Genomic DNA, 20,045 nt, shown 5'->3' on the forward strand with positions numbered 1-20,045 from the left:
ACAGACAGGGACGGGAAGTTGAAATTTAAGGTTAGTAGATGGGAAATGTTATAAAAAAATATAAATATTTTGTAATTCAAATAAAATAAATGTATCAGGGATGGGAAGTCAAAATCAGATATTAGCAGATGTGGAGAATGTGCTTAATGGAGTGGGTCCATTTTTTTTTTCATTTTCAAACTGAAAAAAGCATGTTTGTTATATATAGACCTTAAAACGTTTTTAAAAATTCACGTCTGTTATAGTCCTTAAAAATATTTTTAAAAAATACAATTTTCTGTTGGTCCTTGAAAAAATATATTTTAAAAATCCAATTTTCTGTTGGTCCTTGAAAAAATATTTTTAAAAAATCCAATTTTCTGTTGGTCCTTGAAAAAATATTTTTAAAAAATCCACGTTTCTGTTGGTGCTTGAAAAATTTCCTTGAAAAATTATCAACGTTTCTGTTGGTCTTTGAAAAAATGTCCTTTAAAAAATAATTTTAAAAAATCCAAGTTTCTGTTGGTAATTGAAAAAATGTCCTTTAAAAAATATTTTTAAAAAATACAGGATTCTGTTGGTCTTCGAAAAAATATTTAAAAAAAATATCAACGTTTCTGTTGGTCTTTGAAAAAATATTTTCAAAAAATATCAACGTTTCTGTTGGTCTTTGAAAAAATATTTTTAAAAAATATCAACGTTTCTGTTGGTCTTTGAAAAAATATTTTTAAAAAATCCAATTTTCTGTTGGTCCTTGAAAAAATATTTTTTAAAAATCCAGGTTTCTGTTGGTGCTTGAAAAAAATATTTTTAAAAAATCCAAGTTTCTGTTGGTCCTTGAAAATATATTTAAAAAAATCCACGTTTCTGTTGGTCCTTGAAAAAATATTTTTAAAAAATCCATTTTTCTGTTGGTCTTTGAAGAAATATTTTTAAAAAAATCCACGTTTCTGTTGGTCCTTGAAAAAATACTTTAAAAAAATCCACGTTTCTATTGGTCTTTGGAAAAATATTTAAAAAAATCCACGTTTCTATTGGTCCTTGAAAAAATATTTTAAAAATATACACGTTTCTATTGGTCCTTGAAAAATATATTTTAAAAAATCCACGTTTCTATTGGTCCTTGAAAAATATATTTTAAAAAATCCACGTTTTCTTTTAGTCCTTTAAAAAATATTTTTAAAAAATCTGTTGATCCTTGAAAAAATATTTTTAAAAAATCTGTTGACCTTCAAAAAATATTTTTAAAAAATTCACGGTTGTTATAGTCCTTGAAAAAATATTTTTAAAAAATCTTTTAGTCCTTGAAAAAAATATTTTTAACAAAATCCACGTTTCTGTTGGTCATTGAAAAAAATATTTTTAAAAAAATCCACGTTTCTGTTGGTCATTGAAAAAATATTTTTAAAAAAATCCACGTTTCTGTTGGTCCTTGAAAAAAATATTTTTAAAAAATCCACGTTTCTGTTGGTCCTTGAAAAAAAATATTTTTAAAAAATCTACGTTTCTGTTGGTCCTTGAAAAAAATATTTTTAAAAAATTCACGTTTCTGTTGGTCCTAAATAAATATTTTTAAAAAATCAACGTTTCTGTTGTTAAAAATATTTTTTCAAGATATTTTTCAAAAATCCACGTTTGTCATTGGTAGTTAATTTAGCATAAATTTATTTCAGGTACCCCATGACGTATACTTTATGTCATGAGTTATACGCTGCCGATTCTTTTTTATGATATTTGATTAAAAATCTTCAATTTATTGTTTTCCCATCCTCATTTTTTAAATATTTCCCCCACCACGTACATATATTCTCCTTGGACAACTGCATAATCTGACTTTATTTAACCCATTTTTCTTTCTTCTCTGTTATATTGCAGGTGTTCTGTATATTTGTTTCCTGGTGAAACCTATGCAAGATTCCCCAAAAGATTTTCACAAGAATTGAGAGTGGTGTGGCTACGAAAAGAAAGATAAAGCAGCAATAACCTAAAAACCAAAAACAGAGGAAAAAAAAAATAAAACCAGAAAAAAAGGAAATCGAAAAGCAATGATTTTGAGAAAATAAAAGCAGGCTAAGCCAGCAGGAAGCGTACGAGTGAAATAAATACTAGAGTGGCACAGAAAAAGTAGACGAACAGAGAACAAGGAAAAGGAAGCTACTAAAATCCTCTATCCACGAAAAAACAAACTCCCCGAAAACGAAGTTATTGCAAAATAAAAAAAACGGAACGTGCTTCTCTGGCCTGGTGCATTACCGAGTTGAGAAAAAAACCGAAAACAAAACATTAGGGAGTTGCCAAAGTGGAGGAAGCAGTACTGGCTTTGAGTGTAATTACATTAACCATTCCCTCCCTCTCCACTATCACTACCACCTTTTTCCGTGAAGAACAACAAAAGGGACCCTAGGAAGTTTCTTCCATTTGTTGGGCATTGTAATTTGAAGTTTCGAAGAATACAACAAAAATTCACTTAATTGCTGGTTAAACAACACGTTCCAACAACGAGGGTGAAGTGTTAGGTCGAGCGAGCTGTGTGCAACGTAACCGTCTATTTGTTCATAATTATTGGAAAGCCTTTGCAAAGGGCCGCCACAGAAGGGGGAAGCCTACAACGCAACGACTACAACTAAATACGGGCAAAACGCTACTGTTGCTGCCGCTGTTAGTGGATTATCAACGACCAACAACAACAACTACAACATTAACGTCATAACAACACAACCAACATTGCAACAACAACGAACCTTGTTAGAAACATCCACTGGTAACAATTTCGAAGCGGTGCCACACAACCACACGTGTCCAGAGCTTTTGTTATATCAGGAACAGTCAAGGGATAACTTCACAACCCGCAATCCATTATCAACAGCGGCAGCAACGGCAGCAGCTTCAGCCACAGCCACAGCCCCAACCCCAGCCACTTCCACCACCTCCGCCAACACAAGTAAAGCAGTAGCAGCAGCCGCAGCAACAACTGCCACAGCGCCGCCGAAAAGCTCACGCAGCCGTAGCCATAAACAACGCAGTAACAGCACCAGCATCACCACGAATCCTCACGGCAAAAGCGGTTCATCGACAGCGGCAGGCCATTCGGGCACTGCCACGAACATCAAACAGAGCGCCAGTCGCAACAGCAATATACGCAGCTCATCGTCGAACAGCACAATGGCCTCGTCGAATCACAGAGGCGGGGGCGGCGGCGGCGGAGGGGGCGGCACAGGTGGCGGTGGCGGTCATGGTCATGCCGGTTCCGGTCTACAAATCGGCTCAGCGTGGTTTCAGCGCAAAATCAATCTCAGACCCCAGCATCGAGGTGTTCATTTAGTGACGGAGGAGATACTCCGACAGATGCCAGAATTATCACAGTTTTCGGTGGGATTATGTCATGTGCAAAGTGAGTAGTGGCAAAATTTGTATAAATATTTTTTGTTTGCTTTTGTTATTTTTTTCGGTATTTACATAGGATTGGAAATTGAAAATGGCATTCCATTTTTTCAATGACATTGTTTAAAAGAAAAAAAGGAAAGAATGATAAAAGGACAAGACAAAGCATAGCTTTTAAAGATAGTTTCCTTTTGGTTATAGACATATTGTCATTATTTTTTTGAAGGATTTTTATTGTGGTATTAATGCTTGTGATTTTGGGCAGTGACGTGGGCAATGTGAGTTTCTAGGGAGGGGTCATTTTTACTCGGCGAGGAGAAAGCTATGAGTTAAAAAAAGGTGGCATTAGTGCATTTTCAGGGAGGGGTTTTTAAATAGAATCAACATTTTTGTCTTCACAAAATTTGAAAGGTCTCTTGGATGTAAAAGGAGACCTCTACCACCCTTCATATCAAGGCCATACGCCATTGCTTTTCTCAAGATAATCAGAATCGGTGAGAGTGAAGGGGGGAACTACAATTTCTGGCATGATAAAATATATTCTTAATGAAGGCTGTTGCCTCTTCCGTATGTCGTTTTGTATCTCAATCCTTTGTCTACAATGTAAGAATTAATTTCTTAAGAATGCAATTTTGGCTTCCGTTATGCTATTTTCATTGGTTGATTGAAAAATGTAGAGATTTGTTTCTGACATCAGACATCAGGACATCAGGTTTGACCCAATTCAATATTGTTTTATTTAAACCAATCTCAAAAAATGTAATTATTAGCGCACTATACCTTGGGGCGTATAACTGGTATGAATTCGTGAGGTCCTTGGTGCGTATGATTAACAATTTTTGTGACATCAATTATCCGGTCTAGTGTCAAACTTCGAACGAAAATCGATTTGTTTATATCTGCCGTTTGGCCTAAACCCGCCTTAAAGTTATGGCTATACACTACTGAAGTCCTCAGGATAATAAACTGCCGGGAGGGGCAGGGGCAAACTGACATTTCTGCAGTTATGAAATGTATTCTGCTGTTGCTTCCGTATATCGCTCTGAATTCGAGTATACTCTACTAATACCATCAGCCATATGGCTAGAGAGAGTGTATATATCACTTGATACGACCAAAAAGTGCTTTATCAAAATAACGGTTTCAGACCCTAGGTCTCTTTGGACCAAATCCGTTTCAGGACATTTGGAATCGATCCAGCACTATAACTTTCGAAGGCAGTATCCGATTTGATCCAAACTTGGTACATCGTAATATTATTTGCAAACATAGATCGTGTTTGGAGATTGGCAATATCGGTCCACTCCTTATGGTTCCTCCCCCACAATAGTTCAAAATTTTCAAAGAAAATAATTTATGGCACAAATAATCCCATTTCGCTCCAACTTTGCCAGTCTTAATGTCTTCATCAGTGTTAGGTCATGTGAGAAAATGGACAATATCGGTTCACTCCATCAAGTACCACCCCCACAAAGGGTCAAAATTTTGAATAATTATAACTCGTATAAAATGTGAAATAAGCATCCGATTGTCTTTAAATTACAGACATCACAGTATTTTTATTAACCCAAGGTCTGGTGTTAAGATGGAATACATCGGTCCACTCGAAATTTTCCAACAAATATTGTATTGCACAGAAAGAGAATGGATAACCAGATTTTGCTCAAACGATGCTAATCCTAATATTTGGCTCAGTGCTAGGTCATGTGAGAAAATGGACAAAATCGGTTCACACCATCAAATACCTCCCCCATAAAGGGTTAAAATTTTGAATAATTATAACTCTTATAAAATCCGAAATAAGAATGCGGTTGTCTTCATACTTCACACATACCATTATTTCTACCAACACAAGATCTGCTGTGAAGATGGGATATATCGGTCCACTCCTTCTGATAACTCCCCCACAAAGGGTCAACATTTTGAATATCCATGGAGCTCATAAAACGCGAAATTAACATCTGATTCTATACAGATTTGGTACATCTCTATATTTCTATCAACACAAGATCTGATAAAAATATGGTAGAGATCAGACCATTCCTTGTGGTAACTCCCCCACAAAGGTTCAAAGTTTTGAATAATCAAAACGATTATAAAATCCGAAATAAGCACCCGGTTCTCTTCATATTTCATACATCCCATTATTTTAACTAACATAAGATCTGCTTTGAAGATGGGATATATCGGTGCACTCCTTCTGGTACCTCCCCCGCAAAAGATCAACATTTTGAATATCCATGAAGCTCATAAAAAGCGAAATTAACATCCGATTCCATTCCAGACTTGGCATATCCCAATATTTCCATCAACACAAGGTCTGTTAAAAATACGGCAAAGATTGAACCATTTTTTCTGGCTGTTACCTTCGCCACAAAAAGTCTAAGTTTTGAATGACCAATAAGATTATAAAATACAAAATAAGAATCCTGTTGTTTTCATACTTCACACATCCCATTATTTCTACTAACACAAGATCTGCTGTGAAGATGGAATATATCGGTCCACTCCTTGTGGTACCTCCCCACAAAGGGTCAAAATTTTGCTTGAATATATATGGAAGCTATATCCAAATCTTAGCCGTTTTCGATAAAATTTGGCAAATGTATTTATTTCTGAGCTCTATAAGATATCTGGTACCAAATATCGTTGCTGTCGAATGCATATTATGATTTTGAGGGACTTAAACAATCGGATGAAAGAAATATGTGGGAGCTATAGCTCTCATATATCTGAACCGTTGTCCACCAAATTTGATGTACTTTCTTCTAGACGGAATTCGGACGGATGTGCCAAAATCAAGGTTATTCGGACTGATATTGGTCATTTGGTGCACAATTAACCCGAAATCGGTTGAAGATATGTATGGAGCAATATGCAAATCTGAAGCGATCTTGATAAAATTTGGCAGAGGTATTTTTGGGCTGTATCTGATATCTGGTACCAAATATCATTCTTGTGGATTGCATATTACTGACCAATTTCAATAGGGTGCGTCCTTGGGGCAAAAAAAATATTGTTTGGAAAATATAATCATGACCTCCATTTGGTTCACAAAAATACATTGACAAACGGGCGGACGGACTGACTGGAATCGAAAGTGATTCTATGAAGATCCTTAAAGATAACTATGGGTCTATCTCGCTTCCTTCCCTATTTTATAAATAAATGCCCAAAGTAAATACTATTACCACTATGTGGTGTAGGGTAAAAAACTTGCAGTCGTACTGCAATGCGTATGACTAATATTAATCTAAAGTGCATCGGGGCGTATGACTAGCACTCACAAATTCATCAATCATACGTATCATAGATTAAATTTCTTTCCCTTTTAAACCACAAACTTTAATTGGATTTTACTCCATTCTATAGCCAGCAATTTCTTTTTAGATCAATCATATGGTAAGGGCTTTGTGCATTTAATAGACATTTCTTATCGTTGTGCCATCAACTTAATAAACATTTTTACTGTCACCTATTTTTTTTTTTGCATTGTCTTCTAATAATAATTCTTAGTTATCCAGATTGTCATATCTTTCATCTTCGGTGTGTGTGTGAGTGTGTGTGAGTAAGGGTACCACATATTTTACTTACTCTACTTACACATAACAAAAGAGTTCTCAAGTTTAACGTTTAGTTGTTTGTGTTTTATATCCACCCGTCTCTCTTTCCATTTTTATATTAAAATATTTTTCCTAGCCTCCCTTTATCGCCCTCCTCCCGCCTCCCTCCTCGATGACATTGCTAATTTATGGTTTATTGTAATGGTAGTGTGTTATGATTTGAAAATCTTTTATTTTATTTCCTTTTATTGCCAGTAAATCGATATCATTGAATATTGGACTAGAGCTCTTTTCCCCTTTCCGGCTCTCTCCGTCTCTCTCTCTCTGTCTGTCCCTCCCCAGAAAACCCCTATATGGCTAAACATTACCAAGCACATTGAATATGATTTGTGGGCTGTCAGGTAATATGATTTGTTTGTGTTCGAGAAACGATGACGTTGGCGGCAACTACAATGTAAATAGTGACGACGGTAATGGTGAAGACGAAGACGACGATGACAACCAAATCCATAGAAAAAGCAATGGCACACCCCACCCATATGTGTCCTTCCGCCGCCCTCCTCTCTCTATTATTATTGTAGTATGTATGTCTGTCTCTGAGTAATGTTAACCTAATTTTAGGGGAAAATATTTTTCCATCTACTTATCCATGTATGGGGTGGGGGGCCTGTGTCTAGCTAAGTATGTTCGGTATGTGTGTGTGTGTGTGGCATAGGGGCTTATGGATAATATTGAATTAAATGAGCTGTAACAACAACCACACGAACTTGAGTATGTTTGTTAAACTGTATTTATTTCGAATCGAGTGTTGGCCACTTTTCTTCGTGGATTTTTGATTTTATAACATTTAAACGTTAGGTTTTCTTAATGTTATAACTTGGAATAGGCTCTCATTAAAGAACCGAGAAGTATTTTCAAAAGTAAAAGTGTAATAAAAACAAATTAAATAGTATCAGTCGGTCTTGCCGACAGATGTATACCCCCAATACCCTGCCAAGGTTCGATTATTTAAATATATTTTGACTTATGTTATGATTATTCAAATTGTTGACCCTCTTTGTAGAAAGTTTCGAAGGAATGAAACAATATTGTGAATTTCGTATCGGACCTTAATAGATATGATATAATTGGACTACACTGGTTACTTTTTTCACTTTAAATGAGATATGTGATAATTTTTAGAAAATGTTAAAATTTGCGTAAAACAAATATAGTCGACCGAACTATTCCATTTTTATACTTCATCTAATACGGATATAAATATTGGGTAAAATTACAAGAAAATCGAACAATTATATCCAATTTTATGCGAAATCATAAATACCATATTCATGTCAGGTTTATGGTTAAGAGAAATATTTGGATATAGCGAGTTGTAAAGAATCGCTGAGTTGTTTCCCAAGTTATGACAGATAAAAGTGATGAAAATTGTGACCATTTGTGGGTGAGGTACCAGAAAGGGTTTCGCAGATTTATATCATCTTCACAAGAGATCTTGTGTTTTTGCAAAAATGTTTGAATGTGAGAAATTTGAAAAGAGTTGGATGCTTATTTCGTTTTCTTTGAGCGTTTTGCTTTTCAAAATCATGAATCCTATGTGATGGAGGTAGCCGAAGAAATGAACCGATCTGTACCACCTTTATAACATATCTTGTGTTGTTGGAAATATTGAGATGTACCAAGTCTGAATGGAATCGGATGTTAATTTCGCGTTTTGTAAGCTTCATGGATATTCAACATTTTGACCCTTTTGTGGGGAAGGGAGGAGACCGATATATCCCGTCTTCACAGCAGATCTTTAGTTAGTCGAAATAGTGGGATGTGTGAAATATTAAGAGAACCGGTTGCTTATTTCGGATTTTATGAGAACCGGTTGCTATTTTCGGATGATTTGACCCTTTGTGGGGGAGGTATCAGAAGAAATGGTCCGATCGGTATCATCTTTATAACAGATCTTATGCTGGTTGTATTGAAATATTGAGATGTACAAGTCTGAATCGAACCGGATGTTAATTTCGCGTTGTACAATCTCATGGATATTCAAAATGTTGACCCTTTGTGGGGAAGGTACCAGAAGGAGTGGACCGATATATCCCATCTTCACGGCAGATATTATATCAGTAAAAATAGTGATAGGTGTGAAATATGATGAGAATTGGATGCTTATTTCGGATTTTATGATCGTTTTGGTCATTCTAAACTTTTACCCTTTGTGAGGGAGGTACCAGAAGAAATGGCTCGCTCTATACCATCTTTATAACAGATCTTGTGTTGACGGAAATATTGAGATTTACCAAGTCTAAATGGAATCGAATGTTAATTTCGCGTTTTATGAGCTTCGTGGATATTCAAAATGTTCACCCTTTTTTGGGGGAGGTACCAGAAGGCGTGGACCGGTATATTCCATCTTCACACCTGACCTTGAATTAATAGAAGTATTGTGATGTGTGTAATTTGAAGACAATCGGACTCTTACATCACATTTTGTAAGAGTTATAATTATTCCGAATGTTGACCCTTTGTGGGGGAGGTACTTGATGAAATGTTGTCTATTTTCGCACCTGATTAAGCACTGGTGCAAATATTAGGTTTTGCAAAGATGGAGCAAAATCGGATTGTACTTTTCTGTGCAGCATTTTTTTTTTTAAATTTCGCCGTATCAAAAGATATATATATATATGAAAAGATATATATGAAACGTATAAAATAGTCGAAGATTAATGACGAATTGCCCCATCAACACCCGAAAGGGTTTTAAAAGAGACTAAAAATATTTTCAAAAAATCATGTTAAAATATTTCAGAAGAGGAATTTAAAAGAGGCTAAAAATGCTTTAAAGTAGTCCAAGTTTTAAAAATTGCGATTCCAGTTTTTCTGACAAAGTAAAAATGTTCTTAAAAAGTTGATTTCATAAGTTGAGAAATTTAAAAGATACAGGAAAAGTATAAAATTAAAAAAAAAATAATAATAAAATTTTGAAATTGGGATTTCACTTTATCTGACAACGTAAAAATATTCTCAGAAACTTGATTTCTAAACATGGTCTTTTTAGTATCAAATGAGAAAATATCTATTGACTTAATTCCACTGCTGCCTCCATCCTCCACTTTTCCAAACACAGATTAAACTTTTTTAAAATTGTTGTAATACAATCTCTGTTAGTTTGGCATTTGTTTTCGCAGTCGCAATTGTGGGCCTACAGATTTTTCACACGCCTCAGAATAAACTTTATGCTGCTGTCATGGCAAAGGGACATTTGCAATAGGTCAAATAGGATTCTGTTTCCCGAAAGAGCAAGAGGGAGGGAGGAAAAACTGAAACTCCTTTTGTGTTGCCCCAGCAAGCAACATCGTTATGAAGTTTAGGCAGCACCAGCTTATGTTTGCAAAGTAAACTCGAAACTACAATTGAGAATCGTTTGTTGTTTGCCAGTTGTGACAATAGTAATTGTAGCCAGCTGAGCAAGTTAGTCAGCCGGCCAGCCAACAAACCAGCCAGCCAGCTCGCCACATGATGCAACTCAATTTCGCCGAATATTCTGTTTCCGTTTCCTTATGACGAAATGCGCGGATATCTTCTTCGCACACTTTGCCTTCCGTTTGAGTTCTTTTTATACCCAGTTCGACAGCCGAAAAGTGGGGCTATCATTTGATATCAATGACCCTCCCCCCTTCATATTGACAGTATGTATAGAGAAAACGATCTACTGTTGGCCAGTGAACTTTAAAATATTTCGAAGCTAAAGAAAATACATTCTACCCCAGCATCCCCTACGCCAAAAAAAAAACGTTGTACGTCTTCTTCATTTAAAGTTTAGATCCTGGTGTTCAACTTATAGTCCATAAACTATTTTGGTAAGTGGAAACATTTTCAACTCCAGATGGAATAGAATTCTCAATTTTCATCTCAATTTTTGTTGTTGGTTTTGTTGTATTTTACATGTAATGTAAAATATTTTGTTGTTGGCCCATGTAGTTTGCTTCGTTTGGTTTTATTTTCTTCCTGAGCTTGTTTTTCTAGGGGGTAGGACAATTTAAAATGTTTGCTTGAATTTTGGAAGGGTCTACTGAGTGCATCATAAGGTTTGAACAATCCACACAACAACAACAATTTTTTCTTAAAGAGAAAAGAAAACACATAAAAGAATTAAAGGTATACAAATTCTTTTAAAAAAATTAAGGTTTGAGGACTTTAGAGGAAGCTAGAAAAATTCTTTAAATACCAACGTTTGGGGACTTTGAAGAAGGTTGAAAAAATTATTTAAAACTCCACGTTTCAGAAGATTTTATGGAACCTAGAAAAATTCTTTAAAAATCCACGTCTGAAGACTTTATGGAGCATAGAAAATTTCTTATTAAAAATTCACGTTCGGGGACTTTAAAGGAGGTTAGAAAAATTCTTTAAAAATCCACCTTTAAGGATGTCACAGGAGGCTAGAAAATATTCCAGTTTAAGGACCGCTATAAAATTTCTTTAAAAAACCCACTTTTAAGGATGTCAAAAGGTGCTAGGAAAATTCGTTAAAAATTCGTTAAGGATGTCAAGGCAGGCTAGAAAAATTTCTTTAAAAAAATCTACCTTTAACGATGTCCAAGGAGGCCAGAAAAATTCTTTGAAAAATCCTCGGTTAAGAATATCCACAGAGGGTAGAACAATTCTTTAAAAAATACACGTTTCTCAGAATGTCAAAGGAGGCTAGAAAAATTCTTAAAAAAATACACGTTTAAGGATGTCAGAGGCGGCTAGAAAAATTCTTTAAAAAAAATCCACTTTTAAGGATGTCAGAGGAGGCTAGAAAAATTCTTTAAAAAATACACGTTTCTCAGAATGTCAAAGGAGGCTAGAAAAATTCTTAAAAAATCCACGTTTAAGGATGTCAGAGGCGGCTAGAAAATTTCTTTAAAAAAAATCCACTTTTAAGGATGTCAGAGGAGGCTAGAAAAATTCTTTAAAAAATCCACGTTTCTCAGGATGTCAAAGGAGGCTAGAAAAATTCTTTAAAAAATCCACTTTTAAGGATGTCAGAGGAGGCTAGAAAAATTCTTTAAAAAATCCACGTTTCTCAGGATGTCAAAGGAGGCTAGAAAAATTCTTTAAAAAATCCACGTTTCTCAGGATGTCAAAGGAGGCTTGAAAAATTCTTTAAAAAATCCACGTTTCTCAGGATGTCAAAGGAGGCTAGAAAAATTCTTTAAAAAATCCACGTTTAAGGATGTTCAAAGAGGCTAAAAAATTCTTTAAAAAATCCACGTTTAAGGATGTTCAAAGAGGCTAAAAAATTCCTTAAAAAATCCACGTTTAAGGATGTTCAAAGAGGCTAAAAAATTCTTTAAAAAATCCACGTTTCTCAGGATGTCAAAGCAGGCTAGAAAAATTCCTTAAAAAATCCACGTTTCTCAGAATGTCAAATTTATAAATTCTTAAAAAAATCCACGTTTAAGGATGTCAGAGGAGGCTAGAACAATTCTTTAAAAAATCCACGTTTCTCAGGATGTCAAAATTATAGATTCTTAAAAAATTGACGTTTCTCAGAATGTCAAAGGAGGCTAGAAAGATTCTTAAAAAATCCACGTTTAAGGATGTCAGAGGAGGTTAGAAAAATTCTTAAAAAAAATCCACGTTTCTCAGGATGTCAAAGGAGGCTAGAAAAATTCTTTAAAAAATCCACATTTAAGGATGTCAGAGGAGGCTAGAAAAATTCTTTAAAAAATCTACGTTTCTCAGGATGTCAAAGGAGGCTAGAAAAATTCTTTAAAAAATCCAGGTTTAAGGATGTCATAGGATTCATCAAAAAATCCACGTTTAAAGATGTGAAAGGATGCTAGAAAAATTCTTTAAAAAATCTACGTTTAAGGATGTGAAAGGAGGTTAGGAAAATTCTTTAAAAAATCCACATTTCAGGATGCCAAAGAATGCTAAAAAATTCTTTAAAAAACCCACGTTTAAAAACCCACGTAAAACGGCTAGAATCTTTAAAATTCCACGTTTCAAGATATCGAAGGAGGTAAGAAAATTTCTTTAAAAACTTCAGGTTTATAGGAGGCCAGAAAAAAAAAATAAATGTTCACAGTATGTCGAAAGAGTATAGAATGGTACACAGAGTTTGCCCCTACCGTTTTTTACTATTCTCATTTTGTAAAAAGAATTCCGTAAAGTGCAGCAATTTTTGAAATAACATCAGTCAACGGCAGCTAGCTATCCATTTGTTACATTCTTCTTCTCCCATATTCCCAGAGTATCCGGGTTCATATGTTTTGTATTTTTTTTCCCTCTATTTTTGTTAACAAAAAATATTTCACACATCGTCGACGTTGTTGTTGTTGATGTTGTCGAGTGAACAAGTTGTTGCAAGTAATATTTTATGAGAAATAAAACATTTACGTTTTGTTGCAAATGTGAAAACTATTTCAATAAAAATCAGAAAAAAATATTTTTCTGACATGCTAGCGGGGTGTTGGGGGATGTAAGGAGTAAATTCGATTCTTAGGGTACAATTTTTTATTTAGGTATTTGAAGGAATTTTCATTTTCTGGATTGGAAATTGTAGTAGGTTTGTGATAATCTGGAGATTATATAGGCTTCCTTATCATGGAGTCTATAGATTTTAAAGGATTTTTCTTGGTCTACTTTGGGCCATATCTTGTATTTAACAAAAATTGTGGCCTACGTTGAGAAGAATTTTTTTAAGAATTTTGGTGAATTTTAAGGTTTACAATCCACCAAACGTGTATTTTTAAAAGAATTTTGTTAACCTACATTGAATTTCCTAAACGTGGATTTTTAAAGAATTTTCGGTACCCTACCTTGACATTCCTAAACGTGGATTTTTTAAAGAATTTTTGTAACCCGCCTTTAAATTCTTAAACGTGGATTTTTTAAAGAATTTTGGTAACCCGCCTTTAAATTCCTAAACGTGGATTTTTTAAAGAATTTTGGTAACCCGTCTTTAAATTCCTAAACGTGGATTTTTTAAAGAATTTTGGTAACCCGCCTTTAAATTCCTAAACGTGGATTTTTTAAAGAATTTTGGTAACCCGCCTTTAAATTCCTAAACGTGGATTTTTTAAAGAATTTTGGTAACCCGCCTTTAAATTCCTAAACGTGGATTTTTTAAAGAATTTTGGTAACCCGCCTTTAAATTCCTAAACGTGGATTTTTTAAAGAATTTTGGTAACCCGCCTTTAAATTCCTAAACGTGGATTTTTTAAAGAATTTTGGTAACCCGCCTTTAAAAGAATTTTTTAAAGAATTTTGGTAACCCGCCTTTAAATTCCTAAACGTGGATTTTTTAAAGAATTTTGGTAACCCGTCTTTAAATTCCTAAACGTGGATTTTTTAAAAAAAAATTGGTACCCTACTTTGACTTTCCTAAACGTGGATTTTTTAAAGAATTTTGGTAACCTACCTTGAATTTCCTAAACTTTGATTTTTTAAAGAATTTTGGTACCCTACCTTGACTTTCCTAAACGTGGATTTTTTAAAGAATTTTGGTACCCTTCTATGACTTTCCTAAATTTGGATTTTTTTAAAGAATTTTGGTACCCTACTTTGATTTTCCTTAGCGTGGATTTTTTAAAGAATTTTGGTACCCTACTTTGACTTTTTTAAACGTGGATTTTTTAAAGAATTTTGGTACCCTACTTTGTCTTTAATAAACGTGGATTTTTTAAAGAATTTTGGTACCCTACTTTGTCTTTAATAAACGTGGATTTTTTAAAGAATTTTGGTACCCTACTATGACTTTCCTAAACGTGGATTTTTTAAAGAATTTTGGTACCCTACTTTGACTTTCCTAAACGTGGATTTTTTAAAGAATTTTGGTACCCTTCTATGACTTTCCTAAACGTGGATTTTTTAAAGAATTTTGGTACCCTTCTATGACTTTCCTAAATGTGGATTTTTTTAAGAATTTTGGTACCCTACTTTGATTTTTTTAAAGAATTTTGGTACCCTACTTTGACTTTCCTAAACGTGGATTTTTTTAAGAATTTTGGTACCCTACTTTGACTTTCCTAAACGAGGATTTTTTAAAGAATTTTGGTAGCCTACTTTGACTTTTCTAAACGTGGATTTTTTAAAAAATTTTGGTACCCTACTTTGATTTTTCTATCCTACTATGACTTTCGTAAACTTGGTGTTTGCTAAGAGTTTTGGTATCCTACTTTGATTTTCCTCAACGTGGATTTTAATCTCTTTCGAAATAATCGTAATTTTTAAAGAATTTTGGTACCCTATTTTGACTTTTCTAAACGTGGATTTTAATCTCTTTCGAAATAACCGGATTTTTGAAAGAATTGTTCTACCCAACTTTAAGCTTCCCAAATCCCGAAGAAATGCCTCATATCTCCACCAACCAACCACATGTATAATGTTCCAATTACTAACCACCTAGTGAAGTAATGAAGACACACTTTCTCCCTGCAGCCGCAGCCTACATTCACTCGCTCACTCACTCTCAATAAATATTCGGTCGACAAGTTATGTGTTCTGTGAAAATATGTATGTGTATACATATGAATGTACTATTAACACACCTTGATATAGATATGTGTGTGTGTATATTTCTATGGACTTATCATGCGTATGGCAGATATATGCGTTCCGTTTAGTGTGTCAACAACCCAATGGAGTTGCCCTGGCAGTTGCTGGAGCGGAATGTGGTGTATTTCCTGTGCGTGTAAAGTCCTATTTGCATTTCCGTTTTGGTGCTATGCTTTATTGTTGTTGCTATTGTTGTTGTCGTTGTCATTTAGTTAAATACAAACATAAATACCTTTTCCACCTTGCGCCAATGGTTGCTTGTTTAGTTGGTTGGTATGCAACCCAAGTTGGCTGGGCAATTGATGTTGGATGACGTCGTTGTTGGGAGTTTGGAGTCTAAGGCGGCAATGTTTACTGACATGTGTGAATGATATTTGTTGTCTTAAACCAAATGTCTTTAATTGTTTGAAATATTTTCCGGAACCGAGAACATGGTTGTTGCCAATTTGCATATTTAGATATTTATGCAAAAAGTGTTCTCCTAATGTTTTGTGGTTTTAAATTTGCAATTGCAGTGGGGGATTTTTTGAAGAGATTTTGGGGCCTCAAATATTTAAAGAATTCTGTTTGCATCTGACGTTTTCTAGTTTTCTTTGACATTTGGCAATTTTTCTTGCCTCCGTTGATATCCTCAGACATAGATTTTTAAATATTTCTTCCAGCTTACTTTGGCATCCTTAGACGTAAATTTTTTAAAAGAATTTTTTCATCCTATTTGATATTCTAGCTTCTCTAGACATCCGTAAACGAGGATTTTTACAGAATTGTTCTAGCCTCTTTGAACATCCTTAAACGTGATTTTTTTAAAGAATTTTTCTAGCCTCCCTTGACGTCCTGAGAAACGTGGATTTTTTTTTAAAATTTTTCTGGCCTCCATTGACATCCTTAAACCTCGATTTTTTATAGAATTTTTCTAGTCTCCTTTGACATCCTTAAACGTGGATTTTTTAAAGAATTTTTCTAGCCTCCTCTGACATCCTTAAACGTGGATTTTTTAAAGAATTTTTCTAGCCTCATCTGACATCCTTAAACGTGGATTTTTTAAAGAATTTTTCTAGCCTCCTCTGACATCCTTAAACGTGGATTTTTTAAAGAATTTTTCTAGCCTCATCTGACATCCTTAAACGTGGATTTTTTAAAGAATTTTTCTAGCCTCATCTGACATCCTTAAACGTGGATTTTTTAAAGAATTTTTCTAGCCTCCTTTGAACATCCTTAAACGTGGATTTTTTAAAGATTTTTCTAGCCTCCTCTGACATCCTGAGAAACTTGGATTTTTTAAAGAATTTCTTTAGCCTCCTTTGACATCCTGAGAAACTTGGATTTTTAAATAATTTTTCTAGCCCCCTTGTAGCCTCCTCTGACATTTTAAACGTGAATTTTTGAAAGAATTTTTCTAGCCTCCTTTGACTTTTAAAACATCGATTTTTTTAATCATTTTTCTATCCTCCTTGGACATCCATAAATTTGGATTTTTTCAAACAGTTTTTCTAGCCTCCTTTGATATCCTTAGACGTGAATTTTTAAAGCATTTTCCATCTAACTTTGGCATCCTTAGACGTGGAATTTTTAAAAGAATTTTTCCATCCACACTGATGTATTTTTTTAACGAATTTTCCTGGCCTCCTTTGAAATCTTTAAATGTGGTTTTTTAAAGAAATTTTCTAGCCTCCTTTGACATCCTTAAACGTGGATTTTTAAAGAATTTTCGTAGCCTCCTCTGACATCCTCACACTCGGATTTTTTAAAGAATTTTTCTAGCCTCCTCTGACATCCTTAAACGTGACATCCTGAGAAACGTGGATTTTTTAAAGAATTTTTCTAGCCTCCTTTGACATCCTGAGAAACTTGGATTTTTTAAAGAATTTCTTTAGCATCCTTTGACATCCTGAGAAACTTGGATTTTTAAATAATTTTTCTAGCCCCCTTTGTAGCCTCCTCTGGCATTTTAAACGTGAATTTTTAAAAGAATTTTTCTAGCCTCCTTTGACTTTTAAAACATCGATTTTTTGAATCATTTTTCTATCCTCCTTGGACATCCATAAATTTGGATTTTTTAAAGAATTTTTCTAGCCTCCTTTGACATCCTTAAACGTGGATTTTTTAAAGAATTTTTCTAGCCTCCTCTGACATCCTTAAACGTGGATTTTTTTTAAGAATTTTTCTAGCCTCCTCTGACATCCTTAAACGTGGATTTTTTAAAGAATTTTTCTAGCCTCCTTTGACATCCTTAAACGTGGATTTTTTAAAGAATTTTTCTAGCCTCCTCTGACATCCTTAAACGTGGATTTTTTAAATAATTTTTCTTGCTTCCTTTTATATCCTTAAACGTGGATTTTTTAAATAATTTTTCTAGCCTCCTTTGACATCCTTAAACGTGGATTTTTTAAATAATTTTTCTTGCTTCCTTTTACATCCTGAGAAACGTGGATTTTTTAAATAATTTTTCTTGCTTCCTTTTACATCCTGAGAAACGTGGATTTTTTAAATAATTTTTCTTGCTTCCTTTTACATCCTGAGAAACGTGGATTTTTTAAAGAATTTCTCTAGCCTACTCTGACATCCTTTTTTTAAGAATTTTTTAGATCCCCCCCCCCCCCCCCCTGACATCCTTAAATGTGGATTTTTTAAAAAATTTTTCTAGCCTCCTCTGACATCCTTAAACGTGGATTTTTTAATGAATTTTTCTAGCCTCCTTTGACATCCTGAGAAACCTGGATTTTTTAAAGAATTTTTCTAACCTCCTCTGACATCCTTAAACGTGGATTTTTTAAATAATTTTTCTAGCCTCCTCTGACTTCCTTAAACGTGGATTTTTTAAAGAATTTTTTCTAACCTCCTCTGACATCCTTAAACGTGGATTTTTTAAAGAATTTTTCTAACCTCCTCTGTCATCCTTAAACGTGGATTTTTTAAAGAATTTTTTCTAACCTCCTCTGACATCCTTAAACGTGGATTTTTTAAAGATTTTTTCTAACCTCCTCTGTCATCCTTAAACGTGGATTTTTTAAAGAATTTTTTCTAACCTCCTCTGACATCCTTAAACGTGGATTTTTTAAAGATTTTTTCTAACCTCCTCTGTCATCCTTAAACGTGGATTTTTTAAAGAATTTTTCTAACCTCTTGTGACATCTTTAAACGTAAATTGTTTAAAGATTTTTTCTAGCCTCCTCTGACATCCTTAAACGTGAATTGTTTAAAGATTTTTTCTAGCCTCCTCTGACATCCTTAAACGTGGATTTTTTAAAGAAATTTTCTAACCTCCTCTGACGTCCTTAAACGTGGATTTTTTAAAGAATTTTTCTAACCTCCTCTGACGTCTTTAAGCGTGGATTTTTTAAAGAATTTTTCTAACCTCCTCTGACGTCCTTAAACGTGGATTTTTTAAAGAATTTTTCTAACCTCCTCTGACGTCCTTAAACGTGGATTTTTTAAAGAATTTTTTTAACCTCCTCTGACGTCCTTAAATTTGGATTTTTTAAAGAGTTTTTTTAACCTCCTCTGACGTCCTTAAATTTGGATTTTTTAAAGAATTTTTTATAATTCCCAAACGTAGCGACCAGTCCCTTTAAAATCTTTAAAATTTCAAAAAAAATGTTTCCAATCTTTAATAAAATTCATTTTTATTCAAGAATAATCTAAACGCAACTGCTGTCCCGTTGCTTATTACACCCCACTCAAAATTTGCAGCTCGCTCATTCTGCAGCATGGACTCAGAACTCTAAGGCCAATTCATTTCCATAGAAAGGTTTTGAAGCATATCATTGACTTACTTTAGCTGGTCATCATGATTGCTGCTGTTGTTGTCGTCGTCCGTCGATGCAGACGAAGATGGTGATAAAGGGTAAATGCACTCACCTCACACAGGATTTAGTAGATTTTGTTTTTAATTGAAGACACTGACACTGAAGAAAATGACAATATTTTTTTTTAAATTTTCAAAATCAGAAAAAAATCTGTCCAGTACTAAGTTTCTTTTTGATTTCTTTTAACTTCAATGGATTTCAAATTATTTCATTTCAAAATTTCATTTCAAATTCTCAGTGTACTCTTGCCAGTAAGCCAATACGAGGAGTCTCCAACAAAAACAACAATCAATTTTAATTATCAACATCAGTATTGGCAGCTACAACAGCAGTAGCAGCATCACAAAGAGTGCTAACTACAAATTCTGTTTATAGTTGGGCTGCAAACAGTAAAGCTCTTCTTACTCTTCCTCTCTCGTTGGTGTGTATGAGCGTGTCATAGCAGCAATAATAATTGCACCATCATCATCATCATCGACCCTCTCGGCTCTGAGCAGCAGCCAACAGCAAACATAATCAATTGAGGTCGAGACATATTTATTGATTTTACTTCCTTTCTCTCCAAGCTACTGCGTTTTGTCCTTTCGTTGCTTGCTTTTCGCAATGGCGGTCATTCATTTGAGCTTCGCATTTTTTTCTATTCCATTTCTAATATTTTCATAATGAACGTTTTTGAGTTCATATTTTTGGAAGCCAACAACGCAAACTGAATATGTAAGCAATGGCGCAGCGTTGTAATTTTTCAGCTGCAAACGTGGTTATATTTTTGATGCAC

General features: G+C 34.2%; 1 protein-coding gene across 1 annotated transcript in view; it reads left to right on the forward strand.

The window, feature by feature from the left end:
* The first annotated feature begins 2,539 nt into the window (after positions 1–2,539).
* The window catches only part of LOC101900655 (UPF0047 protein YjbQ), a 46,637-nt gene continuing 29,131 nt past the window's right edge, over positions 2,540–20,045 (forward strand). The window contains exon 1 of the mRNA XM_011292700.3: positions 2,540–3,370. Coding sequence (XP_011291002.1) covers positions 3,142–3,370 — 229 coding nt within the window. The 5' untranslated portion in view covers positions 2,540–3,141. The remainder of the gene's footprint in view (positions 3,371–20,045) is intronic.

The sequence above is a fragment of the Musca domestica genome, unplaced genomic scaffold (assembly GCF_030504385.1).
Source record: "Musca domestica strain aabys unplaced genomic scaffold, Musca_domestica.polishedcontigs.V.1.1 26, whole genome shotgun sequence".
Classification (NCBI taxonomy): Eukaryota; Metazoa; Arthropoda; class Insecta; order Diptera; family Muscidae; genus Musca; species Musca domestica.